We start from the raw sequence: 27,350 nt of genomic DNA on the forward strand, positions 1-27,350 counted from the left end.
TTAAGAGATCTTTGTATATTTTGGATAACAGTCCTTTATCAGATATGTCTTTTGCAAATATTATCTCCCAGTCTGTGACTTGCCTTTTCATTCCCTTGAGATTGTCTTCCACAGAGCAGAACTTTTTAATTTTAATGAGGCCCAGTTTATCAATTATTTCTTTCATGGATCATGCCTTTGATGTTGTATCTAAAAAGTCATCTTTATACCCAAGGTCATCTGTGTTTCCTCCTATATTAATTTCTAGGAGTTTTATAGTTTTGTGTTTTACATTTAGGTTTATGATCCATTTTCATTAATTTTTATGAAGGTGTAACATCTGTGTCTAGATTCTTTCATTTATTTATTTGCACGTGGATGTCCAGTTGTTCCAGTACCATTTGTTGAAAAAACTATCTTTGCTCCATCATAATGCCTGTCCTCCTTTGTAAAAGATCACTCGACTATATTTACGTGGGCTCTGTATTCTTTCTGTTCTGGGCCCTGTTTCTGGGATCTCTATTCTGTTCCATCTATCTATTTGTCTATTTTTTTTTACCAACACCACACTGTCCTGATTACTGTAGCTTTTTTTTTTTTTTTTTTTTGTGGTACGCGGGCCTCTCACTGTTGTGGCCTCTCCCGTTGTGGAGCACAGGCTCCGGACGCGCAGGCTCAGCGGCCATGGCTCACAGGCCCAGCCACTCTGTGGCATGTGGGCTCTTCCCGGACAGGGGCACGAACCCGTGTCCCCTGCATCAGCAGGCGGACTCTCAACCACTGTGCCACCAGGGAAGCCAATACTGTAGCTTTATAAGTCTTGAAGTCACATAGTATCAGTCCTCTGACTTTGTTCTCCTTTAATATTGAATTTGCCTCTCCATGTAAACTTCAGAATCATGTTGTTGATATTCACAAAATAACTTGCTGGAATTTTTATTTGGATTGCACTGGATCTATAGATCAAGTTGGGAAGAACTGACATCTTGACAATATTTAATCTTCCTATCCATGACATGGAACATCTCTCCATTTATTTAGTTCTTCTCTGATATATTTCATCAGAGCTTTATAGTTTTCCTCATATAGCTCTTATACATAGGTTTTGGGGTTTTGTGGGTTTTCTGGGTTTTTTTCTTTGCTTTATATCTAAGTATTTTGTTTTTTATGGTGCTAATGTAAATGGTAATGTGTTTTTAATTTAAAATTCCACTTGTTCATTGCTTGCATACAGGAAACCAATTGACTTTTGTATATTATCCTTGTATCCTGCAAGCTTGTTATAACTGCTTATCAGTTCATGTAAAATTTTTAACCAGTTTGTGAATTTCTATAGAAAGTCTGCTGATATTATGATTGTGTTGACTCCACAGATCAATTTGGGAAGAATGGACATCTTAGCAATATTGCACTTTCCAGTCTATAAACATGATATATCTCTCCATTTATTGTTTAATTTCTCTTGGCAATGTTTTATAGCTTTCAGCAAAGATCTTTTACTTATAACATTAAATCTATCCCTACGTGTTTCATATTTTTTGATGCTATTATAAATGGAACTATTTTTAAATTTTATTTTACAATCGTTAGCTGCTAGTATAAAAAAAATCTTGTGGGGGAATTCCCTGGTGGTCCAGTGGTTAGGACTTGGCATTTTCACTGCCAGGGCCTGGGTTCAATCCCTGGTCAGGGAACTAAGATCCCACAAGCCACATGGCGCAGCCAAAAACAAAAATCTTTTTGTGTATTTACCATGTATCCTGCAACCTTGCTAAATTCACATATTTCTTCTAATATTTATTTTGTAGATTCCCTAGGATTTTGTACATTAAAAAAATTATATCATTTAAAAATAAAGACTGTTTTACTTCTGCCTTTCCAACTTCTATGCCTTGTACTTATTTTTCTTGCCTTGTTTACATTGGCTAGAACCTCTACTATGATTTTTAAATGATATTCTTAAAAACCTTGTGAGATAAGAAAATTCTTACTCAAAGTGAAAAATAAAAAAATATACCACACTAGGGACTTCCCTGGTGGCACAATGGTTAAGAATCCACCTGCCAATGCAGGGGACATGGGTTCGAGCCTGGTCCAGGAAGATCCCACATGCTGTGGAGCAACTAAGCCCGTGTGCCACAATTACTGAGCCTGCGGTCTAGAGCCCATGTGCCACAACTACTGAGCCCGCGTGCCTAGAGCCTGTGCTCTGCAACGAGAAGCCACCACAACAAGAAGCCCGTGCACCGCAACGAAGAGTAGCCCCTGCTCGCCGCAACTACAGAAAGCCCGCGCACAGCTATGAACACCCAACACAGCCAAAAATAAAAAAATTAATTTATATTAAAAAAAAAGAACATCCATAGTGATATTCTTGTATCAGTAGAGTATTAGAAGAAAATGAGATTTAGGAAATCATTACATTAGACCTATCATTCCACAGCCAACTGTGCATCTTGAAACAAAATGGCATTATAACAGAAAAACTGAATCTCAATGATTTGTACATCATAGTGTCAAGCCTAAAAATACAATTTACACAGTATCTTAGTCCCTTTGGGCTGCTATAACAAAATAAGACAGATTGAATTGCTTATAAAGAACAGAAATTTATTTCTCACAGTTCTGGAGTCTGGAAGTCCAAGATCATACTGCCAGCATGGTCTGGTTCTGGGCTCTTTTTTGGATTACAAATTTCTAATTGTATTTTCATATGGCCGAAGAACCTGGAGAACTCTGTCAGTTCTTTTTTTATAAAGGCATTAATCCCATTTGTGAGGGCTCCACCCTCATGACTTAAGCACCTCCCAAAGGTCCCATCTCCTAATACCATCACATTGGCCATTAGGATTTCAACATATGAATTTTGGGGGGACACAAACATTCAGACCATAGCACAGAGCTAATGGCTGAATTTATTTTAAACTTCATCTTAGAAGTTTTTCCCTAAAAACATGGAAAAAGTTCAGAAAGAAGAAAGTACAGATAGTAAACACTTATAAAAAGTTTCAAAAATATATGAATTAAAACTATATACCTGTTAATTAACTAGTAAATTGGCTAAAATAGTTTAAGTAATTGAAATTCCTAATGCTAGCAAAGTACAGGAAGTTAATATCCTCATATACAAATGCTACTATTACATGATACAACTTTCTAAAAAGTAATTTCAAGAGCCATAAAAATATAGACTTTAATCAACTTAAATCTACTTCAGGAAATTAGTCCTAAATTTTTCAATTAAGTAAAAAGCTATATGCATTAAGATACTCATCCCAGAGACATTAACATTAATTAGCACTTATTGAGAACTATGCACTCAGAATAACCGCTATGCCACATGCATTATGTGTATTACCTCGTTTAATCCTCAAAACAGCTTTATGAGGTAGGTATTTTTCAAAAGATCAAATAACTTGCTCAAGGATACACAGTATGAGTTCTTAACCTCTACAATATGTTGCTATTCATAGTAATGGGAAAAAAGAAAGAACAAGCCTAAAAGCCTCAAAATATAAAATGGTTACTTAATTTATGATACATCTTCTTATGGACAACTTATCCATTAAAAATAATGACTAGAAGACTGTCATAACATGAAAAATGCTGACACGTTAAGTGAAAAAAAAGTAGTAGGACAAAATTATGTATATATTGTGATTACAACTATATTAAAAATACATGGGGGAAAAGTTTGTGAGAAGTTTTTTCCTTTTCCCTATTTTCCCCTAATTTTCTAAAATGGGCTATATTGCTTCTATAACAAAAAGTACCATTTAAAAATAATTTCTCTGATGATGGCAAAAGTTGAGATCCGGCTGTTTGTTGTTGTTTCCCAACAGACTCAGCAAACCAGTAATTATTTGGTTTTCTTGCCTTTAACCAGTGAATAAAGTAACAATAGTAATACCAAACATTTTAAAGAATGAGGTTAATTAAGCCAAAAGATGAAAAGTTCTTTGGTTGGCTCTGTGGCTTGATGTCATTAGTTAAATTGGCTAATTATTTCCACATTATAAAACAACCCCAGACATGCTCTAGAGAAGGAAATAGAAAGCAGGACATTATAATGGAGAATCAGCAACCTTTCAGAAACACTGTGTCAAATCTTCATTCACTCCCTCAAAAAGCAGAGAGACTAGTTCTTTGGTTGGCTCTGTGGCTTGATGTCATTAGTTAAATTGGCTAATTATTTCCACATTATAAAACAACCCCAGACACGCTTTAGAGAAGGAAATAGAAAGCAGGACATTATAATGGAGAATCAGCAACCTTTCAGAAACACTGTGTCAAATCTTCATTCACTGCCTCAAAAAGCAGAGAGACTAGTGGGCATTGCTGCATATCCAGTTGGCTCCCTCAGCCAAGCAAGCCAGTCAACAAAGGTGTGGTCACTCAAGTACCTAACAAAGGAATATGCACCTGAGCCTCATACCACCCCAAACAAAAAGATGTAGATTGGGGCTTCCCTGGTGGCGCAGTGGTTGAGAGTCCTGCCGATGAGGGAGACATGGTTTGTGCCCTGGTCTGGGAAGATCCCACGTGCCACGCAGCGGCTGGGCCCGTGAGCCATGACCACTGGGCCTGCGCGTCCGGAGCCTGTGCTCCGCAACAGGAGAGGCCACAACAGTGAGAGGCCCACGTACCGCAAAAAAAAAAAAAAAAAAAAAAAAAGATGTAGATTGAAAATGGAGTAAGAAAAACATGATAATTCTTCCAAGCCTACACTTACCTCTTCACACAACCTCAACAACTCAATCATCAAAAATGATACAGGCTACAGATTTCTTCAACTTGCGGTATGAGAGTGAAGTGAGAAGTTGTCAAAGAAAGAGAGAAATTAATATCTATTCATTCATTGAGCATAAATAAATAGTTGATCATCTGAAAAGTTAATACATAGTCAAACCTCTAGCAAAATAGAATACTGTATAGTAGGCCAAAATACTACGGAATAGTGGTTAAGACATAGCCTCTGGAGCCAGTCTGTCTGGGTTCATATAACCCACTCAATCACTTAATAGATTTGTGACTTTGAACAAGTTACTTCACCTTTTTGTGTTTAAAATGAAATGTTTCCTATTAGTGTTATCATTATCACCATCAAGAAAAAGAGAAGGTGCAAAAACAACATAAGAAACCCCAAAGAGATAAGAGTACAAATATTTTTAAATCATAAAGGAATACTATAGGACTTCCCTGGTGGTGCAGTGGTTATGAATCTGCCTGCCAATGCAAGGGACACAGGTTCGATCCCTGGTCCGGGAAGATCTCACATGCCACAGAGCAACTAAGCCCACATGCCACAAGTACTGAGCCTGCACTCTAGAGCCTGCAAGCCACGACTACTGAGCCCACATGCCGCTACTACTGAAGCCCATGTGCTTTAGGGCCCGCGTGCCACAACTACTGAGCCGGCATGCTGCAACTACTGAAGCTTGCACGCCTAGAGCCCGTGCTCTACAACAAGAGAAGCCACCGCAATGAGAAGTCCCCACGCCACATCGAAGAGTAGACCCCGCTCGCCGCAACTAGAGAAAGCCCACGTGCAGCAACAAAGACCCAACCAGCAGCCAAAAATAAAAAATAAAAATTTTTTAAACAATACTATAAATAACTTCACATCAATTAATCTGAAAACTAAGATGAAATGCCGAACACATAGCAGGTGCTCAATAAATACGTACTGGATGAATGAATTAAAAGGAATAAGGGATAATGTGTGTGTGTGTGTGTGTGCGCGCATGCATTTTTCTTTTTTAATATACATATACAGTTGAGCCTTGAACAACACGCATTTGAACTGCGCGGCTCCACTTATATGCTGATTTTTTTTTCAATAACTATAGCACCTGCGTTTTCATTTTACAGATCTTTAATTAAGTGTGGGGAAAAGTTTCTGTCTGATTAGAGATCACAATACGTGGAATCAAAAGAACTAGGGTTTGAGTCCTGATTCTATCCAAACGGTTTCAACTTCCTGCCCTTGGGTGAGTCGTTTATCAATTCATTTGTTTTTGAGGCAGAGATAACAGTACGCAGATTTTCGACTATGTGTGGGGTCGGCGGCCCAACCCCCCATGTTGTTCAAGGATCAACTGTATTTCCAAAATTGGCTCTAGGGGAAATAGAAAACTTAAGCCAAACATTATTAAAGAAAGCAAGTTGGTTATCAAAAATAATTCCTTCTTCACCTCCCACACCCCCAAAATACCAGGTTCAAATGATTTTTTTACAGGGTAGTTTTACCAAATTTTCAGAGAACAGATACAAAAAGTTCGAGAACAGAAATGGATAAACCTACTCAACTCATTTTACAAAGCTAGTATAATCTTGGTACCAAAATAAGACAAGGACAATATAAACCAATCTCACTAGGAATATAGATGCAAAAGTTAAATCCAGGATATGTAACAATTATATAATGAAAACAACCAGCAAGGGTGTTTTTTATCAGAAAGTCTATCACCATAACTCATCATATTAATAGATTAAAGACTTAAAAAAACACATCATAATCCCAAAAGATGTAGAAAAAGCACTTTTGAAAATACAATACTCATTTATAACAAACACTACTGGCAAATTAAGAAGAGAAATTCCTTAACCTGACAAGGAGCAAATATCAAAAAACTATAGTAAAATCATACTGTATGGTAGAAATTTTTATTTATTTATTTATTCATTTATTTAATTTTTGGCTGCATTGGGTCTTCGCTGCTGCACGCGGGCTTTCTCTAGTTGCAGTGAGCGGGGGCTACCCTTTGTTGCGGGGCACAGGCTTCTCATTGTGGTGGCTTCTCTTGTTGTAGAGCACAGGCTCTAGACGCGCGGGCTTCAGTAGTTGTGGCTCGCGGGCTCTAGAGCGCAGGCTCAGTAGTTGCGGCACACGGGCTTAGTTGCTCCACGGCATGTGGGATCTTCCCGCACCAAGGCTCGAACCCGTGTCCCCTGCATTGGCAGGCGGATTCTTAACCACTGCGCCGCCAGGGAAGCCCTGTATGGTAGAATTTTAAGTAATATCATTGAAGGAAGGCAAGACGCAGATGCCTAATATCACCTGTGCTCTTCTATCCAATACTAATATTGTTCTATCTAATGCAATATGACAAGGAAAAGAAATAAGCCATAAAAGAAGTGAAAATGAAAAGAAAAAAACGGTAAGAATTTAGAAATGCTTTGATTGTCCTTATAGAAGATCCAACAGAACCTACAGATAAATTATCAAAATTTTAACAGTTCAAGTCAGTAATATTGAAAAAATGAATACCACTCACAATAGCAATAAAAACTATAAGACATTAGGAATAAATACAACAAAAGATGTCTAGGACTTATGAAAAGAAGTGTTAACATAAAGAAGTGTTAACATAAAAGAAGATCTAAATAGGAATGACATCAGCAAGATGGCAGAAGAGCAAGTCTCAGGCCCTCACTCTCCCTTGGAGATATCAAACTTAACAACAATATCAAATTGCCTTTTTGAGAACTCTAGAAACCAATTAAGAGGCATGCCAGGCAAGCACAGAAAGGAGTCATTCCAAAGCAGAATCCAGGCTAAAGGAACACCTTCCATCATAGGCATCCTAGCCTGGCATCCTAGCCTCACAGCAGAAGAAAAGGAGCTATGACCGAAAAACACACTGGCTCTTAAAGCTTCTCCTGGGAGGTGGTGCATATTACTTCCATTCGCATTTCACTGGCCCAAGCAAGTTACATGGCCCAGCCCATAGGGAGAGAAGAAAATATTTCAAACAAATAATAAAATGTAGCAAAATGGCCTCTGGAGTCAGGCAGGCTTCAGCTTTACTAGCCAGGTGCTCTTGCGAAAGTCCCTTACTCTCTAGAATCTATATACTGGAGATTATAGGGCCTACCTCCCAGTTGTGACAATTAAAATTAAATAACATATTTTTTTAAGAAAAAGAAGATCTAAATAAATGATAAAGTATATCAACTCACAGAAACACTTAATACTATAAAAATGCTAATTGCTACCAAATTAACCTACAAATTCAGAATAATAACAATCAAGATCACAATAAGATTTTTCATGGAACTTAACTAACTATAAAATTCATAGGCGGGACTTCCCTGGTGGCACAGTGGTTGGGAATCCGCCTGCCAATGCAGGGGACACAGGTTCGAGCCCTGGTCCGGGAAGATCCCACATGCCGCAGAGCAACTAAGCCCGTGCGCCACAACTACTGAGCCTGCACTCTAGAGCCCGGGAGCCACAACTACTGAGCCCACGTGCCACAAATACTGAAGCCCATGCACCTAGAGCCTGTGCTCCACAACAAGAGAAGCCACCGCAATAAGAAGCCCGTGCACCACAAAGAAGAGTAGCTCCCACCCACCTCAACTAGAGAAAGCCCGCGCACAGCAACGAAGACCCAAAGCAGCCAAAAATAAATTTAAAAAAAATTCATAAGTAAGATAATGGTTTTAAAAACCAAAGGCAATTCTGGAAAAAAATAAGGAGGGGGGATTTGCCCTATCATACAACGAGATTAATTCTAAAACTTTAGGAAATAAGACTCTATGATACCAGCCTAGGGACAGACATAAAGACTAGAGCACCCAGAAACAGATCCAAGCATATATAGAGCCCTAGTTTATGAAAGCATAATAACACAAATTATTGGGGAAAGGAAAAGATTTAAATTAGATTCCTAACTTGTATCATAAATAAACATAAACTCTAGATTAATTATAATTATAATAATAATTAAATATAATTTTAAAACTTTAGAACTATTAAAAGAACTATTTAAAAGAATATCATGACTTCAGTGTAAAAAAGAATGGTCTCAAATCAATGATTACAGCTTCCACTTTGAGAAACTAGAAACAGAAAAGCAAAAGAGATCCAAAACAAGCAGAAGAAAGGAAAGAATAAAAGATCAGAGTGAAAATCAATGAAACAGAATACAACAGAAAGAATATGGTTCTAGCGAGACTGATTAAAGAAAGAGAAAGTGAGAAAGTAAGAGAGAGAGACGAATATAAACCACCAACATCAGGAGTGAGAGAGGTGATATTGCTAGAGATTCTACAAGTGTTGGAAGGATAATAAGGGTATATTATGAACAATTTTATGTCAATAAATTTAACAACTTAGATGAAATGGACAAATTCCTTGAAAGGTACAAACTACCCACACTTACTCAAAAAAACAAAATAACCTGAATAGCTCTATAATCATCAAAGAAATTGAATTTGTAGTTAAAATATTTCCCACAGGGCTCCCCTGGTGGCGCAGTGGTTGAGAGTCCGCCTGCCGATGTAGGGGACACGGGTTCGTGCCCCGGTCCGGGAAGATCCCACATACCGCGGAGGAACTAGGCCCGTGAGCCATGGCCGCTGAGCCTGCGTGTCCGGAGCCTGTGCTCCGCAACGGGAGAGGCGACAACGGTGACAGGCCCACGTACCGCAAAAATATATATATATATATTTCCCACAAAGGAAAAATCAGGCCCGGATGGCTTCCTTTGATGAATTGTACCAAATATTTAAGGAAGAAATAATACCTTCCACAGAAATTCTTCTAGACAATTGAAGAACAGAGAATACATCCCAATTCATTTTATAAAGTCAGCATTACTCTGATACCAAAATAAAGTCATTACAAGAAAAGAAAACTACAAATATCTCTTATGAACACAGATGGAAAAATTATTTTTTAAATGTCAGTAAATCAGGCTTCCCTGGTGGCGCAGTGGTTAAGAATCTGCCTGCCAATGCAAGGGACACAGGTTCGAGCCCTGGTCCGGGAAGATTTCACATGCTGTGGAGCAACTAAGCCCGTGCGCCACAACTACTGAGCCTGCACTCTAGAGCCTGCGAGCCACAACTACTGAGCTTGTGAGCCACAACTGCTGAAGCCCACGTGCCTAGAGCCCGTGCTCCACAACAAGAGAAGCCACCACAATGAGAAGCCCACGCACCGCAATGAAGAGTTGCCCCCACTCGCCGCAAATAGAGAAAGCCTGTGCGCAGAAACAAAGACCTAACACAGCCAAAACTAAAAATAAACAAAATAAATAAATTTATTTTTAAAAAAATTTTTTTAAATAAATAAATAAAATGTCAGCAAATCAAATCCAACAATACATAAAAAGGATACATAATGCATCAATGGCCAACTGGGATTTATCCCAGAAATGCAAAGTTGGTTTAACATTTGAAAATCAATGTAATTCACCATATTAACAGCCTAAAAAAGAAAAATCAGATGATCTTTTCAATAAATGCATAAAATCATTCGATAAAATCCAACATCCATTCCTAATAAAAACTCTCAGCAAGCCAGGGCTAAAAGAGAACTTCCTCAAACCAATAAAGGGCATATTTAAATATTAAAGAAACAAAAGAAGACAAATTCATTTATTTTAACTTCTCTTGATCTTCAATCAATCTTCTCTTTATAAAATCTTTCCATGTGTTATGCAAATTTAGCAGCAAGAGACTATTTAGAATGTATCAAAAGCGTGAGGGTTAAGTGTGGACTCACAGGATAACGAATGACCTAAGTCCCCAAGCTCTTCCCTTACTTCTAAACTTAATATCGGAGACTGAGGTAAGTCTCAGTTTCCTCATCTCTGAAACAGAAATGGTGATAACTTATGTCTGACCTATCTCTCGAGAATGAGGTCATGTCTACAAAACGAGCTCCCAGGAGAAAAAGTGTTAGATAAGTAGTGAGATTTAGAGTTGTTGATCTTGTAAGATAGAAAATTATAATAGATTTTAAATTTTTGACTATGAGCATCTCAGATTTTAAAAACATATATTAAGTCAGACATCCAAGAGTTCACCATTGTGAGTTTTTCACTCAGTGTTGAGCAAGCCTGGACACATCAATCTCTCTAATGTATGAAAAGCACAACTCCTGACTTCCATTCCCAACAAATTAACAAAAGGGACAAAACTAAATATTTTTCTTTTTAAATCTCCCTGATGCCATTTTGGAGGCAAAAGCTGAACTATCATAACTATGTAACCGTACATCAACAGCAAAACTGTCTTCCCCACTTTCAAGGGTTGGTATTCCTATCTAGTCTTTTGAAGAAAACAAAGTTGTAAATTTTCTTACTTGGGAAAAATACATGAACATTTTTTTAAATGATTGGCCAAACTGTATTTTAGTAAAGCGTTAAATTATGTCAATAAACATGGGAATGAGGAGATATTTAAAATAAGATTAAAAAACAAGTAAAAATAATATGACTAGGAGAGACAAAAAAACAGTGAAATAAATAAAGACCTATATATATATATGGCTTTTTTCATATTCCTCCAACTCATCACTCTCTTCTACCCTTTCTTTTCCTTCTTTTCTTCACTAAAGTAAGGACATGTTAGGAAGTAGCTTCTAGATCTGGGCAAGAAGGACAAGCTAAAACTATCCCGTTTCACCAAACAGATATTTATGATAGAATTAGTTCTACATAAATGGATAACAAATGAATATGTAAATGGATTTCTACATAAATGGATAACTATATGATGCAGAATAGTAGTATATATGTTAATATAAAGGAATGAGAATTTTTAAACACGTAAGAATTTATCTATCTTAATGAGCATCATCCTTCAAAGTGCAGAAGATTACTCTAATTGACAGAGTACCTCAAATCGGGTCTGAGGTGTTTTATTCTAATAAGCAATTGGGAGTCATTAAGGGAGGAATATAAAGCTGTGTTTAAATTAATAAATAATTTAATAAATAATAATTCTACACTATAAAAGCAAAATTAACCAAAAATTCAATTACATTAGATAATGGAGAAAAGAAAAGGAGAAGCCTCCCCTTCCCCTCAAAAAAAGCCAAAACTTTTAAGCCTGGAGAATTATGAAAATGTTAGTATCACTGAAAGGAATGGAGATTACACAGCAAGTTAGTTTAAGAAAATGAACCCTATTTGAGACATGTTACACATGATATTCCAGAGGAACCCTCAAATGGAATAGTCCAATTGACAATCAAAGCTAGAAACACATTAGAGATAGAGACCAAAAAATGTCTCATCAACATAGAAATAATAGTTAAAGCCTTAAAAGCAGAAGATATCTGAAGTAAACGTAGAATAATGATGCAGAATAATAAAGGCAAGAAAGGCATATTGGTGACTGAACTTTAGAGAATATCCTCTGTGTTACCAAAGAAGCACTATGGTACTTATCACACTGTATTTTATTTTCAGAGGTACCTCTCACTATAACTTTCTTGTGGCAAGGTAGAGGTTCAATAAAGGTTTACTGGACAAAAGTTCAAACAGTTAGGTACCACAGACAAAAGAAAACTTGAAAAGAACATAAACTGTTAGAGAAGTAGAAAAACAGGGAGATTATCTTGGTCATCATTTATTAATCCAGCATAAATAAAACACCCAGAAATATGAGCCTGTTTGTATAGGAACTGATCTGAAGTGGTCCAGATCCAGAGAAAAAGTACCTTGATACAACTCTGATAGAATAGATTGAAGAGTAAAGAAAACTGAAGCTGGATGGCTCTACAACAGTACAGTTCCCCTAAAGAGAGGGCAGACCTCTTTTTAGGCACTGAGAGAAATCAACTGAGCAATGAAGAGGATGACATAGCTAACAAACTGAATTCAGAGGCATATGAATTTTGTACAGATACATAATTCTTTAGCACTGGGAAATCTGATGGTTAATGAATCAGCCACCAGAGACTTCCTGATGAAGTTAATTACATAGTGTAAAGATTTGTGAATAGACCAATTCAAAGCAGTTTGCTAATAATGTTATAGGAATGCTAAATAAGTAACAAGAGTAATAAAGGCATAATTAATGGTACATAAGTCAGGGAGCTAAGGAATTCAAATCTTAGTCTTGGACAGCTTCCTTTGTGAGCTTCACTGAGTCATTTTTGTTACTAATTAGTAAGAATAAATAGCATTATTAAGTGGAAGTTAATATCATGAGCCCTAACAGCTAGAGAGAAGACAGGCTAAAGTCGGTTACTAAATGTGATTGACTATGAGCAAATGACTCAATTTTTATTGTGTATTTGATGTACACTACTTCCTCTTTGTACAAAAAGTTAGCCACCTCCACTTCATCACAAGGATATGAAAACAGACTAAATAAATATGCACAAAATTGCTTTGAGCTTTTAAAATAACAAATTAAAACTAAGTCAACATGACACAAACTGTCTAAAGTTTGTATTAGCATAATAAATAGGTGGTTATTCCATAAACTATACTCAATACCTTCTCCCTATTATTAACAATGATAATAAAACCATTTCTTTGTACTTACATGGCTTTTCACTTTTTTCAAAGCACTTTCACAAATATTAGACAAAGAAGCAGCACTATGTATCATCTAACCACTCATTGTGCAGTTTAGGTTTAAGTTGCAGGAAATATTCCTATCTCCTCCCTAGAGTTAATAACATATTCCCTTTTATTTTTATGAATTTTCATTTCTTTCAAAGCACCTTCACACATTTAACTGGAGCAATGGCATTAAGAATGCCTTTCCACTCTTTGCATCATCTCAGTGGCATAATCCAAAAAGGAAGAGAACTAAAGATTGATAAATAGACTAGATGATTTTGAGGCAGTCAACTCATGATTCTTAAAGTTGAATTCAGATTTTCTAAGTCTTAGAATTGCAGCAAACTCTCCAGGACAGTAAGCTGATTCTCTCTTTCTTCCAGGCATAGGCTTTGGGAGGCAGTATAATCAGATGATTAAGATATCTTAAATATGGCACTAAGGGGAGAAATCAAATCTATCATATTCACCACTGTAACCCCTCTGTGTCAAGCACAAAGCTCAGCACACAGTAAATGCTCAATAAATCATCATTTTGATTATTACTACAGGGAGAACATTCTACCCAAGCTCCCACAGTACATCTGTTATGGAGCTAAGAACAAAAATCTCAATTTTTTGTTTTATTACTTTTCCTCCACAATTACTGCTTTTAAATGTGTGCACACCAAGCAGAATCTAAACAAATTAGGACCACAGAGCAAAAAGCTGAGGTTTATTAGGAATCCAGTGTACAGACAGCTGGAAGGTAGATTCAGAGGGCCAAGACAATTTCAAAGGCTAAAGGGAATACACCTGATGACCCTTAAATTAACAAGCAAGCACTTTTAAATCCCCATGCTTAAACTAAAAATTACTTCAAATAAGAAGTTTCAAAAGGTAGAACTGTTTCCTACATGTTTATGTCTTTAGTCTTTCATATTGTGAGTTGCAAAAAAATAGTTTCTTCTTTTCTTTGATAAGACCAAGATAAAGGAAGGTACTGTGGTTTATGCAGTAATTGAGTTGCTGGAAATCTGGGTATAAATTAAAATTTTAAATTGATTGTATTTTAAAAAGCATTAAGAAACCCTGCTATTTGAAAAAGTCCAATGGTAATACATTTCACAAACATTTACTTCATAACATTATACCCTTCTAATGTAGCTTTTTGATTGTTTCTATATTTAATATATAGCATATTTTCTTAAAGCAGTGACAAACATAAGTCAAAAAAAAACCCACCACAGTTAATTAACTGTACTCCAATATAAAATAAAAAGTTAAAAAAAAAACACCACAATCTATTTATATTCCAGGTTTAGTTGGGGAAAGTTTCTTTCAAAAAAATTGTTTTGTAAAATTTGTAAATTAACCACTCATTAGGAAAAGATAGACCCATTAGATAATATTTACAAGCCACACAACCATGAAAGCACAATGGTTCTCAAATCATTTTGGTCTCCTTAAAATAATGTATGTATGTCCTTTGGTTTTAGATTATTCTCAAATCAAAGGAAAGAAGAACTTCTAAAACTAAGGTCACTGAAAACTCCTAAACCGTAAACCTTGGCATGTGGAAAACAGTATTAATACCAGCCCAAATCTTTTATAGTAAAAGCATTCTCCATATATTATTTCTTTGAGGTAGATGTGAACAAATACTTTACTAAAAATTGTATTTTACATCTGGGAAAATTCTGCCTGAGGTTGTATACAGAGTATTCAGAGAAGCTACAGTGACCTAGGTATCTTGTCTTAGGTCTATACAATTTTCCTGTATCTGTACAATTTTATAGATCATCTTTCAGCAGGATTTTCAGATAAATTACAGGATAAACTGCTGCATGGAACATGCAAATATACTAAAAAAGTATTCATTGTTTATCTGAAATTCAAAGTTAAGTGAGTGTCCAGTATTTTTATTTGCTAAATCTGACAACTCTATCTTTCAGTATATGTTAAATTTGTTTCAGAAAATACCAAATTTATTGACAGGAAGAGATTTAATCTTGTGGAAGTTGGGTAATTCTTTACCTTTTAGGATCTTCTTGAGGACCAAACCGCCAAAAATGCTTCCTGCAGAAGCAACTGTAAGAAACAGAATACAAAGAAGTATCATAAATAAAGCAATTCAATGGATTTCATCTAAAGAATCATATGGGAGCCTGAAATCACTGTTTATAGATACAGAACATTGAAAGATGGTCACTACTAATGAATTCAGTAAAAATGGAGGCACCAAAGAAGTATTATGAGGCTACAACTGTTCAGGGGCAGAATAACTTCTTAGAGATAAGAACTAAATAGCAACTCTTTTTACCTATATTAAACACCAGGGCTGCCTCTTTGGATATTACTATTCCTGATAGAAAAGAATCATAGGAAGACCACAGACTCTTGCTAGTAACCAGAGTATATCATGCCAATAACTCATATTCCAGTATGAGATTCAATTAAAATTTTTGGCCTTTCTTTTAACCAATTTACTCTTTAGTAAATTTACTCTTTACTAGACTATCAGGTAAGAATTATCTGTACCTAGAGTTCTAAATCTGAACATTCCGGCACTTAGAGCAATAATTCTTCAGGGAAAGACGGTAAGGGAGGAAGCAGGTACCTAAGAGGGGGGAAAAGATCAGAATCCCCTGGAGGCTTTCTTCCCAAATAGAACATGCCTTCCCCCAGAGTGATGCGACCCCACAGTTAAGAATCTAAGAATCACTGCCACAAGAACCAATGGAAATGTGTCTATCCCTCAAGAAATATGTATTCTTCAGGCAGGGAAAAAAGGTTAAGAACCACTGATCTAGGGTGAGAGGCAATACCATTCTCTAAATGTGTGCTGTCCAATACAGTAGCTACTAGCTACATGAGGCTATGTAAATCTAACTAAATTAAATCAAATGAGAAACTGTTCCTCAGTCACACTAGCCACATTTCAAGTGTTCAATAGCCAAGCGTGGCTAATGGCTACGGTACTGAACAGCATAAAGAACATTTCCATCATCACAAAAAGTTCTTCTATCAGATAGCATTGTTCTAGATCTCCAGATTTTGAATGATTCTGGATAAATGATACATATTTCAAAAGGCCTGAGCCCAGGTAGCATAGAATATTTAACAAAAACAATCTTTTTTTTTTTTTTTAAACTTAGTGTTCCTCACACTGATACACTGATTCTGACCTAAAGGAGTGGGTGATTGTGATTGGGACACGGATGGAAGGTGGTAGCAGGCCGACACCAGTGATTAGCAAGGAGCTAGAATATCAACAAGAAACAAACCACAAACTGTATGTCTCACAGTGTGTCCATGATGTTTCTCAACTGCATATATCACACTGTTCCCTCTAACAACCTTTCTTAGTTTTAACAAGTATCATATCAACAATTGTTGAAAATGGGTCACTTTGGGTGAACATGTGCAGGGAGAGCAATCATTCTGCCTGCTCCACACCCAACCCCAAATTTTCAGCTATGCTTCTAATCTTTCCGTATTAAATAAAGTGCTACCCTTCAAATGCAAAGATGACAGAACACATATTTTTAAAGCCACAGCATTCCCCCAAATTCTCTTTACAGAAGATGATTTTTTAAAAAGCTACGAGGTCAAATATGTTTGGGAAATGCTATATACTACAGCCCATTTTTAAAGATTCACAGTCCGTGCTTGCATATTAAAGGTTCTGAGAAGATCTAAAGTAACAAAACTCATTTGATTTTAACCAGCATTCCTCAAGTTTAGATGACTGCATAACTCCTTTCTCATAATTTATATAAACATCCTGTAGCACACATTTTGGGAAACACTGCAGTAATAATACTTGTTAAAGCCTTCAACAATTACTGATAGGAAAAACTACTGGGTTGGCAAAAAATTTCCTTCAGTTTTTAAGTAAAAATAAAAGACATTTTTCACTTTTACCAAGAACTTTATTGAACAACGTATTCACAGTTTTGTTCCACTACCTTCTGCCACTTTTCAGGCAACTTCATAATTCCATCTTCCCAAAACTTTTTATCTTTTTGAGCAAAGAACTGGGCCAGGTGCCTTTCACAGTCTTCAAGGGAATTGAAATTTCCATTAAAAGAATTCCGTAAAGACCGAAATAATTGGAAATCTGAACGTGCAATGTCTGGTGAATACAATGGATGAATCAGAACTTCCCAGCCAAGCTGTACAGTTTTCACCTGGTCATCAAAGAAACATGCGGTCTTGCGTTATCCTGATGGAAGATTATGCATTTTCTGTTGACTAATTCCGGACGCTTTTCAGAGTGCTGCTTTCAGTTGGTCTAACTGGGAGCAGTACTTGTTGGAATTAATCGTTTGGTTTTCTGGAAGGAGCTTGTAATAGAGGACTCCCTTCCAATCCCACCATATACACAACATCACCTTCTTTGTATGAAGACCAGCCTTTGGTGTTGTTGATGGTGGTTCATTTCGCTTGCCCCACGATCTCTTCCATTCCACCTTATTGTACAGTACCCACTTTTCATCTCCTGTCACAATTTGTTTTAAAAATGAACGTAACATTCGTTACATTTAAGTAGAGAATCGCATGCGGAAATACGGTCAAGAAGGTTTTTTTCGCTTAACTTATGTGGAACCCAAACATCAATGCAATTAACATAACCAAGCTGGTGCAAATGATTTCTGTTTTAATTTTATTTATTTTTGGCTGCGTTGGGTATTCGTTGCTGTGTGCGGGCTTGTTGCAGTGGTTTCTCTTGTTGCAGAGCATAGGCTCTTTGCACGCGGGCTTCAGTAGTTGCGGCACATGTGCCCTAGAGTGCGTGGGCTCAGTAGTTGCGGCTCGTGGGCTCTAGAATGCAGATTCAGTAGTTGTGTGTGGCACACAAGCTTAGTTGCTCAGTGGCATGTGGGATCTTCCCGGACCAGGGATCAAATCCATGTCCCCTGCATTGGCAGGCGGATTCTTAACCACTGCACCACCAGGGAAGTCCTGCAAATGACTTCCAACACTTGATTTGGATATTTTGAGTATGTCGCTATCTCCTGTGTAGTATAATGTTGATTGTTCTCAATTAATGTCTCGATTTGATCCCTATCAACTTCAACAGGTCTACCCAACCGTGGAGCATCGTCCAGTGAGAAATCTCCAGCACGAAACTTTGCAAACAACTTTTGACACATTCAATCAGTCACAGCACCTTCTCTATACACTGCACAATTTTTGTTTTTGCATTTCAGTTGTGTTTTTACCTTTCTTGAAATAATAAAGCATAATATGCTGGAAATGTTGCTTTTTTCTTTCATCTTCAATATTAAAATGGCTACACAAAAATTCACCAATTTTGATAAGTTTTTTCTAAATGCACGCTTATATGACAGCTGTCACAATACAATCTAACAAAATTGTTTTGAATGAAGTTAAAGACAACTAAACACTAGAGCCATCTTACAGAAAAAACCTTTTGGCCAACCTAATATATAGTCATCCCTCAGCTTCTCACAGATGGACCATTCCAGCAACAAAATTTTCTGGTTTGTTGTGAGTTGCATTTTGTGCCTCTAAAAGAGATTTTGAAGAACTAAGGCCCAGTACTTGTGAATATGACCTTACGTGGAAATAGGGTCTTCATAAATGTCATCAAGATGAAGTCATATTGGGTTAGAGTGGCCCTAAATCCAATTGGTGCCCTTATAAGAAGGCCACGTGAAGACACAAACACAAGGGAGGACATTACATGTAGACAGAGACAGAGATTGGAGCAATACATCCACAAGTCAAGAAACACCAAGGGCTTGCTGGCAACTACCAGAAGCTAGGAGAGAGATAAGGAATAGATTTCTCCCTCAGAGCCTCCAGAAGGAACCAACCCTGCTGAGATCTTGATTGTGGGTTTCTGGCCTTCATAACTGTGATAGAATAAATTTACTTTGTTTTAAGCCACCCAGTTTGTGATACTTTGTTACAGCAGCCCCAGGTTTAGTTCCCAGCCCTAGCCCAATGACACCAATCCACACTTTCAGGTAAAGATGACAGATTGAACATACACATCTACTTTTACTCCCTCCTGAAATCTCAATAAAATGGAAAAGGAGTATTTTTTAAAGGAATAAACCCACAAAGACAGAGAATAAGAGAGAAAGATGATTATAATAAAATTATAGAAACAGAAAAGCAGAAGGACTAGTGGGAAAGCATTTCGGACTCAAGACCTGAAAAATTGAATTATAAGCCAAAAAAGGGAAAGGTGAAGAAACAACACCAATTATACAACAAAATCCCCAAAGACTCAAAAATGGCACCATTAGGAACCTCTGGAAGTAGTAGTGGGAGCCAAAATAAGGAGAGTCAGCTGAAAAAATGAATTTAAGAAGGAGTCAGATCTTTAGATTCCCTTCTCCACTCAGCCTTCTAAGGACTGGCCCTCCCTAACCTTGGTGAGGGGGTGGGGAGAGGTTATTCTTTGAAAAGATAGAAGCATGGGTCTCTGGGCTGGGAACTAAAGTTGTACTAAAAACAAACGGATTGAGTGAACATAAACATTGAAAGCTAAGATACAACCACCCCCCACTCCCCCCACCCCAATCCCTCAATCCTAGAATGCTGGCAATCTGGCTTTTTATCTACCTGGTGAAAGACTCTGAACATATGCATAGAAAAATCTAGAAGAATATATACTGAATGTTAATAATTATCTCAAGGGGTGAGATTACTGAAGAGTCTCATTTTCCATAATATATGTTTCTGTAATGTTATAATGTTTCATGACAAGCACGTATCGCCTTTCCTCCTGTCAAAAAAATAATAAAAATAATAAAGAGACAATAAGCAGAAGAGAAAGGCCCCTTATACTAGACGGGCTGAAGAGGTCCATTAGGCTCAAAATGTCTATGGAATTCAGTTTCTTGCCAAAAGCTATTGTGGCTCAAGTCCCTTTCTTTGAGTGAAATCAACCCTGCCACCTTGAGCACAGTTTACTGGATCAGAATCAATGCACAAGCTAAGAGAACCATATGCAGACCAATATCACCCTAGCCAGGTAACTAACCACCTCTCTCACGAATGGTGGGAACTCTGTCCAATCAGAGTGGAGTTCATGTGGAGTAACAGCAAACCAAACTATCATACCCCTCTTGAGGATGTTCACTGCTAGGTAAACAAAGAGAAGACAGGTCATTCCAGTTCAGGTGAGAAAATGTCTTGTAGAGCCTAAAGTACCATCCAGTCTCAACTGGGACTCAGGGTGACTCCTCTAAGGCTGATGGGACAACTTCATTCCAAAGTATTCTTCAATAAACCTACACACACACACACACAGCCAAAAAACAGTCAGACAAAAAAGTTATCACTTCACAAGTTCAAGAAAATTAATTGTGTCAGGGCCACTCAATGCATCAGCTTTCCAAGAGTACAGGCAAAAATGATGAAAGAGTAAGAGCCAAATGGAAGAGATATATATTTTCAAATTAACTGCAAGTTAGGATTATCAAAATACGCACCATTCATCATTTAATTTTTTTTTGGCTCTTTTCCAACTGCCAAAGGCTGGACATGAACGAAAGAGGATACAAAATTCAATGTAATATAATTTAGCTATGAAAAAGGTTAAAACCAAGAGCAAGAGTTAGATTGTTTCTGAGCAATCTAAACTTAAACCAGTAAAATAAATAATCCTTTGATAAGTCATCCTACTCACCTTTCCTGTATGACAGATTTGTAAATCTATCACCAGATACTTATTTCATAATCACTTAAGTTTAATTATGGAACAACTCTGGAGTAATAACATAATAAAAGATTATGACTAATTGAAATTTTTAAATAAACTATAACATAAAGCATGACAAAACAAAGACAGAAATCAATATTTTTTCTTCCTCCACTTACTAGTTGTTACACAATGAAGAGTATTTGCCTGGTGCTTAGAATTTAATGCTTCTATGGAAATCACTAGCTCTCCTTCTAGCAATGCTCCCTTTGATATTCTTGCTGTTTCACACCTCCAGTGAATAATTAAATATTTCAGTATCTGAAAAGGGCACAATTCAAAGAAAACACAACCTTCTTTAAAAAATCATGGTAATAATAAACTTGTATGACACAGTTAAATTAATAATTCTCATTTCCAAAAACTAATATTCTTGCTTGCAAAATGTCAGATTTACAATTGTTAAGAACGAAGCATTGTGTCTAAACAGAAGAAACAGCTAGGTGAGTGACATAAAAAAGGAGACAGCGAAATTCAACACAATGTCCAAGACAGGAAATGGAGACAAAAAATTGTTTTATTCAAAGGATAAGTTCATCTGGAAATAATAATTTGAAAAAATTAAGTGGGAGTTTGTTTTTCCTGTTTTATTTTTTTCTTCTCCCTAAATAAAAGCCAACATGAAGATTATGAATAAGAATGGTATCTGCTTGTGAATCACCTTTACCTTTCATTAAATCAACACTTCTGAGGGTCAGAATACTAGTTGAGAGCATTGGCTCCAGAAGCAGATGCCTGGGTTTGAATCCCTGATGAGCCAAACACTAGCATGTGACCTTGCACAAATTACTTAACTTCTCTGTACCTCAGCTTCCTCATTTATAAAAATGAGGACAAATCTACCACATACAGCAGCTGCTGAACGTAAACAAAACAATATGTGCAAAATGTTTAACACAGTGCCTGCTATATAGTAAATGCTTAATAAATATTAGCTATTATTTCTAACAAATTCATCTGCACACAATATTTTAAGTTTAACAGGTCTCCACGATATCTTGGTAAAACATTCAATCTTGATGAGACCATTTTAAAATAAAATATATTGTATTTAATTTCCATTACTATTTATGAAAGTAGACTCACTTCCACACTGAGGTACCATAGCGAAAATTATTACACGCCCCCCCCCTTTCTTTTTAAAGGCAGGGAGATCCCAGCACGAGAACTTGGGAACTAAGATCCCAATCTGTACCAGTTTGTAAGAAAGGTTTCCAGGCATTTCTACAGTCTAACACTTTCCTTCACACATCCTCTGACTTACTGTGCTCCCTCTGTTCAGATTTTCCCGCAGTTTCTTTATCCATAATGAGAGAGCAGTTGGGAAAAGAACATCAGCCTGTGAGTCAGAAGCTCTGGGTTCTATGCTAGGTTCTGTCATCTGTAAAATCTAAACCTCCAACTCTCTCTGATAACAAAGAAGGCAGGAAGCCTGGGAGAACTCGAGGTGCCTTCAGGTCAACCCCTTGTGGCCTCTGGTCCTATTTCACCTGTCTAGTAGTTACGTACTAGTAGTTAATCTGTCTAATACGAGGCCAGTAGTTAAGAATTCAATCATGTAAGGCTGTAAAAACGCTGTCATGAATGAACAAAGGTGGCAAGTCGGGGCCAGGTGTTCAGTCCCACCCCCCAGAGCATCTCTGGCGCGTGGTGTGGTCCGAGCTGGGTGAGCGAGGCCTCCGAACCTCAGCCTCTCATCAGGCAGCTGCTCTGGGACCTGACCCAGGAATCCCCTCCACACCTCGGTTGACCCGCGGGCCGGATACGGCTTTCCCTCGCTCCCACTTGGCACCGGATGGCCCCGACTTCCCCCCAGGTCGCCCACCCCTGCTTTCTGCTCGCCCTCCCCGGCACGGACGGGTCCTCCTGGGCTGGCATCCAGGCTTGAACCTGGGCGTCCGCTGAGGTTTGGCAAACACTTGAGCTGCCTGAGCCTCGGTTTTCTCAGCTGTCAGGTGGGGGCGACACCAGCGCTCAGAGGACGGCCATGCCACCCACTGACCAAATTCCCCTCACTGAGCACCCCGCGGGCTTTACTGCCCAGATGCTCCCACGCCCCACTTCTCCTCTGCTCCTCACAACCCCGCGAGGGACACGCTGACTTTCACCGAATCCTATCATTCCCGAACCTTCCTTCTCCCCCTCAGGCAAAGCCAGACCCCTCTGCCCAAACTTCGCGGCCTCCTCACAAGGCCCGTCTCCTCAGAGTGTCCTCCTCCGCTTTCACTCCCTTCCCGGCATCACCTCGCAGACAGCCACGGCCGTCCCCTCCATTCCGCTCGGCGAGCAGTAGCGACGCCCAATCGCTGGGCGCCCGCCAGGGATTCGACCTCCGCCCGCGCCCACGCCCACGCCCACGCCTGGCCGCGCGACGCCGTCCCTTCCCGCCCGCGCGCGCGAGCGAGCCCCGCCCACCGGTTCGCCGCGCCTGCGCACTCAGCGCCGCTCCGCCCCGCCCTTCTCCCCTTCGGCGAGCAGCGAGGACTTGCTAGGAGTGGTGCGGAGGGTTCCCGCGGTAGCGGAGGTCCGTGGGCCGGCCGCTGGGCAGGCTGCGGGGTTGGGGAGAGCCCGCGGGTGGCAACCGAGGCTGCAGGCGAGGAAGAATGAGGACAGGCCACCACTCCTCCCTTCCTCCCGAAAGAACGTTTCCACGGTCCCAGCGCGAGGTGCAGCCCTCATCTCTTTGCCTCCGCCGGGAGAAGGGCTGCCGGTGCCGGAAGCGAGATCCCCAAACCGGTGCTTGACCTCCAAACAGTCTCACCTCCAGGGGGGGACTGCCCCAAGTGCCCCAGGCCAACCTCTGGTTTCCCACCCTTGGCAAATTAAAAAAGAGTTAAATTTGAATTTCAGATTTTAAAAAATAATAATTAAAAGAAAACAATTTTTTAGTCATATGTGTATCCCATGCAATATTTGGGACATATGTATACTAAAAAAAAATTCGTTCTTCTGAAATTCAAGACTGGGCGTCTTGCATTTTATCTGGCAACCTGTCCCAAGCAGATCCCCAGCTTAATCCCAGGGTGCCCAGCCAGCCCCTAGGCAGGATCTGGAAGGGCACAAGCCCCCCAAGTTTGTGCACTAAATATGCCAACGACAGGACCTGGATTTCTTAGGCTCCAGCTGACAGAAGCTCCGGGGATTTCCAAGAGCATTGCCAACTGATCGGGAAGGCAGTCCTCCAGAATGCAGCTGCTGAACTCAGGGCTTTTCATGGAGGAGCATGGTAAGAGGGGCTTGAGCCCAAACTGATGATTTGGCAGTTGGTTCCTCAGGCATCCAAAAGAAAACTGGTGAGAGAGAGTCCTGCCTGGCCTGCCTGGCAGAGCGTTGCCCAAGGAGAAGGGTGGTGCAGGGTTTTGGCTGCTTTCCTTCAAGGAAAATTCTTCCACCCCAGCTCCAGAAAGCCAGGACTGGGCAGAACAGGCAGGGGAGCTGGCAGAGTGCCTGTCCAGTACATAACCTTGGTGCTACTCCAGAGGACATGACTATTGAGACCTGAATCACAGAGCCTTGTCCATCTTTGCTCAGCACTGTTGACCACCCTCCCCATCTCTGTTGCTCAATAGGTAGATCTATTGCAGAAAGGTGGCTTTTATTTATGGAAAATTCATCATAAAACCATCTCGGACTTGATATGAGAACTGACTTTTGGGGAATCGTTGGAGCCTTCCTCTACCTTTCACTCTCTTCTCTCTCGGGTGTCCCCTTTAGGAAGGGGAGTTGCCAAGGGGAAGGGAGCTAAGATTGAATGACTACCTGTTGTAGGATACCACTGGCTCTTTACATCAATTTTTTTTACCCTCACAAGTATCTTGTGAGATAATTGTTATCTTCACTATCTGATGGGTGAGAAACCAAGATGCTGAAGATGGCTCTTTAAAATGTTTCCCATGGAGAGTGTTGGCTCAGCAGAAAATGCCCCACCTTGAGAATGACACTGGGAAGGAAGGGTGGAGGAACAGCTGCCAATGTAGAAGTACTTCAAGTGAGTTGGTCGTCCTGCTTCCAGCTCTTGGCCTTGGAGTGAGCATCAGGGATGAACATGCAATGGAATACCCAATACCATCCTAGATGCAGGGGAGGCCTAACAGAGGTGGCCAGGGACACAGCCAGATGTAGGCAGAAGTGAGGAAGGGAGCCTGTGATCCGAGGGCCTGCCATCAGGATTGCCACCACATAAGCCATTGTAGTCAGCAAAGTTTGATGCAGGCTTGCCATGTGGTGGGCACTTACTCTGTGCTAAGTGGTCTTCACCTTTCCTTTATCTTAAGTAATCCTCCCAATCTTGTTAAGGGAAGTGTTATAATCATTGTTTTATTAATGATCAGAATGAGCTTCCAAGAAGAGGTTGTATGACACTGAGTTTGTAAATGGCAGAGCCAGAATCTCAAATAAAAATCTCTTAACCACTCATTCCTTCTCCCACGTGGATATGACTGCCTAACTGCTTGTGTCAGAGTTCTGTAGTACAGGGACATTAACATTACCATGAGAAGCCAACCCCTCCGTGCAAAAGCTAAGACAGTGAACTCAGGTACCCTCATCTCCCTACAAACTAACGCTTGAATGAGCCACAGTTCCCACCCTTCTTTCGCCCATCGGTGTGTGCCCCCATCCTGTTTGAGGTCTAGTAATTAACATACTATTGGACTGACTCCACATTATTAAAACTGTTTTTACTTAGACCCCATCCTCAGAGCAGTGGAGTGTTAGAGCCAGAAGGGATTGTAGTAGAGGTTATCAGGGATCCCCAATAGATGAAAAAATTTGAGGCCCAAAGAAACGAAATGACCTGTGTGAGGTTAAGGTCACCTTAGTCAACCAGGTCAACCGAGGAGCCTTTGGATGCTGCTTTGGACATCTTCAGCCCTGGAGTTCAGGGTCATATTACCAGTGTCTTCAGAGGGCCAGTTCTCCCCTGTCCTTAGACTTAGTGGCATATTGACTCTGCATTCCTCCACCTACCTCAGGATTTGGATTACTGTTGCATGTCCACTTTGGGACATGCTGTTTATTCTGAGAAGAAATGCCCTGTCTGGGCAAAAGAGCCCCGGATTGATTCTGACCCAAACCCAAGGGTTTGAGCGGAGCCAGAACATCCTAGGGAATGCTACCAGGTGAACAGTGACATTTTAGGAACTGTTGAGCTGTCTTTCCCTTTTGAATGTGCCCTCTCTGTGTATATCATTCCTGGATACTTCTTAGGAGCTACCTTGTTCTCAGGCTCCCCTACAGCATTCAAAGGCCCCGAAGAGATGACCCTAGGCACTTACGTGGAAAATATCCCTGAGGTCCCCCTTATCAGGCTGTTGCAAAATTAAGTCCACTTGAGTAGTTTCTTTCCCCCTGGGAATCTGTTGAGAGCCTGCTTCTCATATAGGCAATAGGAAAGGGTTAACTGCCTCTCTCGGGTCCTGAGCCAAGGCTGTGCCCCACCAGTTCCCATAACCGGGTTTCCTGAAATGGAGCAGGTCCCAGGTGCCTCTCCACTAATCACATCCCTGGAAATGGGGCCAGGAAGCTCAGATTAGCTCATCCCTTCACCTTCTTGAGGCCTTCTCCACCTGGAGCACAGAATCTGGGGCAGCTTCATGACTCACCTCCCTCTGCTTCCCTATCAGGGGTCAGAAAGGGATATTCTCGCAGAAGAATATTAGATTATGGGGGGCACTAGAGGCTATAGTGGTGCTGACTTTTGTGCCAATTCTTGCACTACAGCAAAGGAAAGATTCTCCCCCCAAGACGATATCACTGTTTGTATAACTAGAGTATTTCTTCTTCACCCCCATTCCCTATGTTTTCTTCCTCTCCTTCTTAGAATGACTGACTATGATACTGGGTAGCTTCCTGTTTTTCCTGGCTGATAATCAGCCTTTGCACAGAATCTCTGATTTCTCATCTACTAGTAGCAGGTTCTGGGGCCAGCCCAGGATAGCATTCCTTTCCTGTTAGTGTCTGGTTTCTCCTCTTTCTAGATTACCCATAAAATGTATATCACAAAGTGGTTCTGCTCTCTGTAATTGGCTTTTTACTTTCTCTCTAGGCAGAGCTGGCTTTGTCCTGCCAGCTGGTGTCCACCGGAAGGGAAGTATTCTTTGTAGCATAGAAGACTCAGGAATGGAAACAGCAGTGTGATCTGGTCACATATGGCCAAGTAAACCAATTGATTCAAAGGCCAGATGATCAACTTTACTTGAAAGACAAGTAGGCTAACTGGGACAAAGAATCTTCTTCTAGGTGCTCCATTAAAGAGGACACTGGATCCACATGTTCAGTCTTGGTTCACTTGTTGTATGATTACAGTACTCTGCAGTATTTTTCCAAGAATGCTG

The 27,350-nt window shown here is 39.5% G+C and overlaps 1 protein-coding gene across 21 annotated transcripts in view; it reads right to left on the reverse strand.

The window, feature by feature from the left end:
* C8H11orf80 (chromosome 8 C11orf80 homolog) overlaps window positions 1-23,419 on the reverse strand; it is a 90,914-nt gene extending 67,495 nt beyond the window's left edge. For 13 of the 21 annotated variants that reach the window (XR_007478982.1, XM_049714170.1, XM_049714168.1 and 10 more), the window contains exons 1-3: window positions 22,280-23,196; window positions 21,135-21,276; window positions 15,309-15,362 (exon numbers count right to left, since the gene is read on the reverse strand). Coding sequence is in view for 15 of the 21 variants with exons in the window: in XM_049714170.1 (XP_049570127.1) it covers window positions 15,309-15,362; window positions 21,135-21,276; window positions 22,280-22,396 (313 nt within the window). In the remaining 6 variants the exon portion in view is untranslated. The other 8 variants (XM_049714164.1, XM_049714165.1, XM_049714177.1 and 5 more) reach the window with 8 other exon arrangements.
* Window positions 23,420-27,350: the final 3,931 nt, after the last annotated feature.

This window comes from Orcinus orca, chromosome 8, assembly GCF_937001465.1.
Source record: "Orcinus orca chromosome 8, mOrcOrc1.1, whole genome shotgun sequence".
NCBI lineage: Eukaryota > Metazoa > Chordata > Mammalia > Artiodactyla > Delphinidae > Orcinus > Orcinus orca.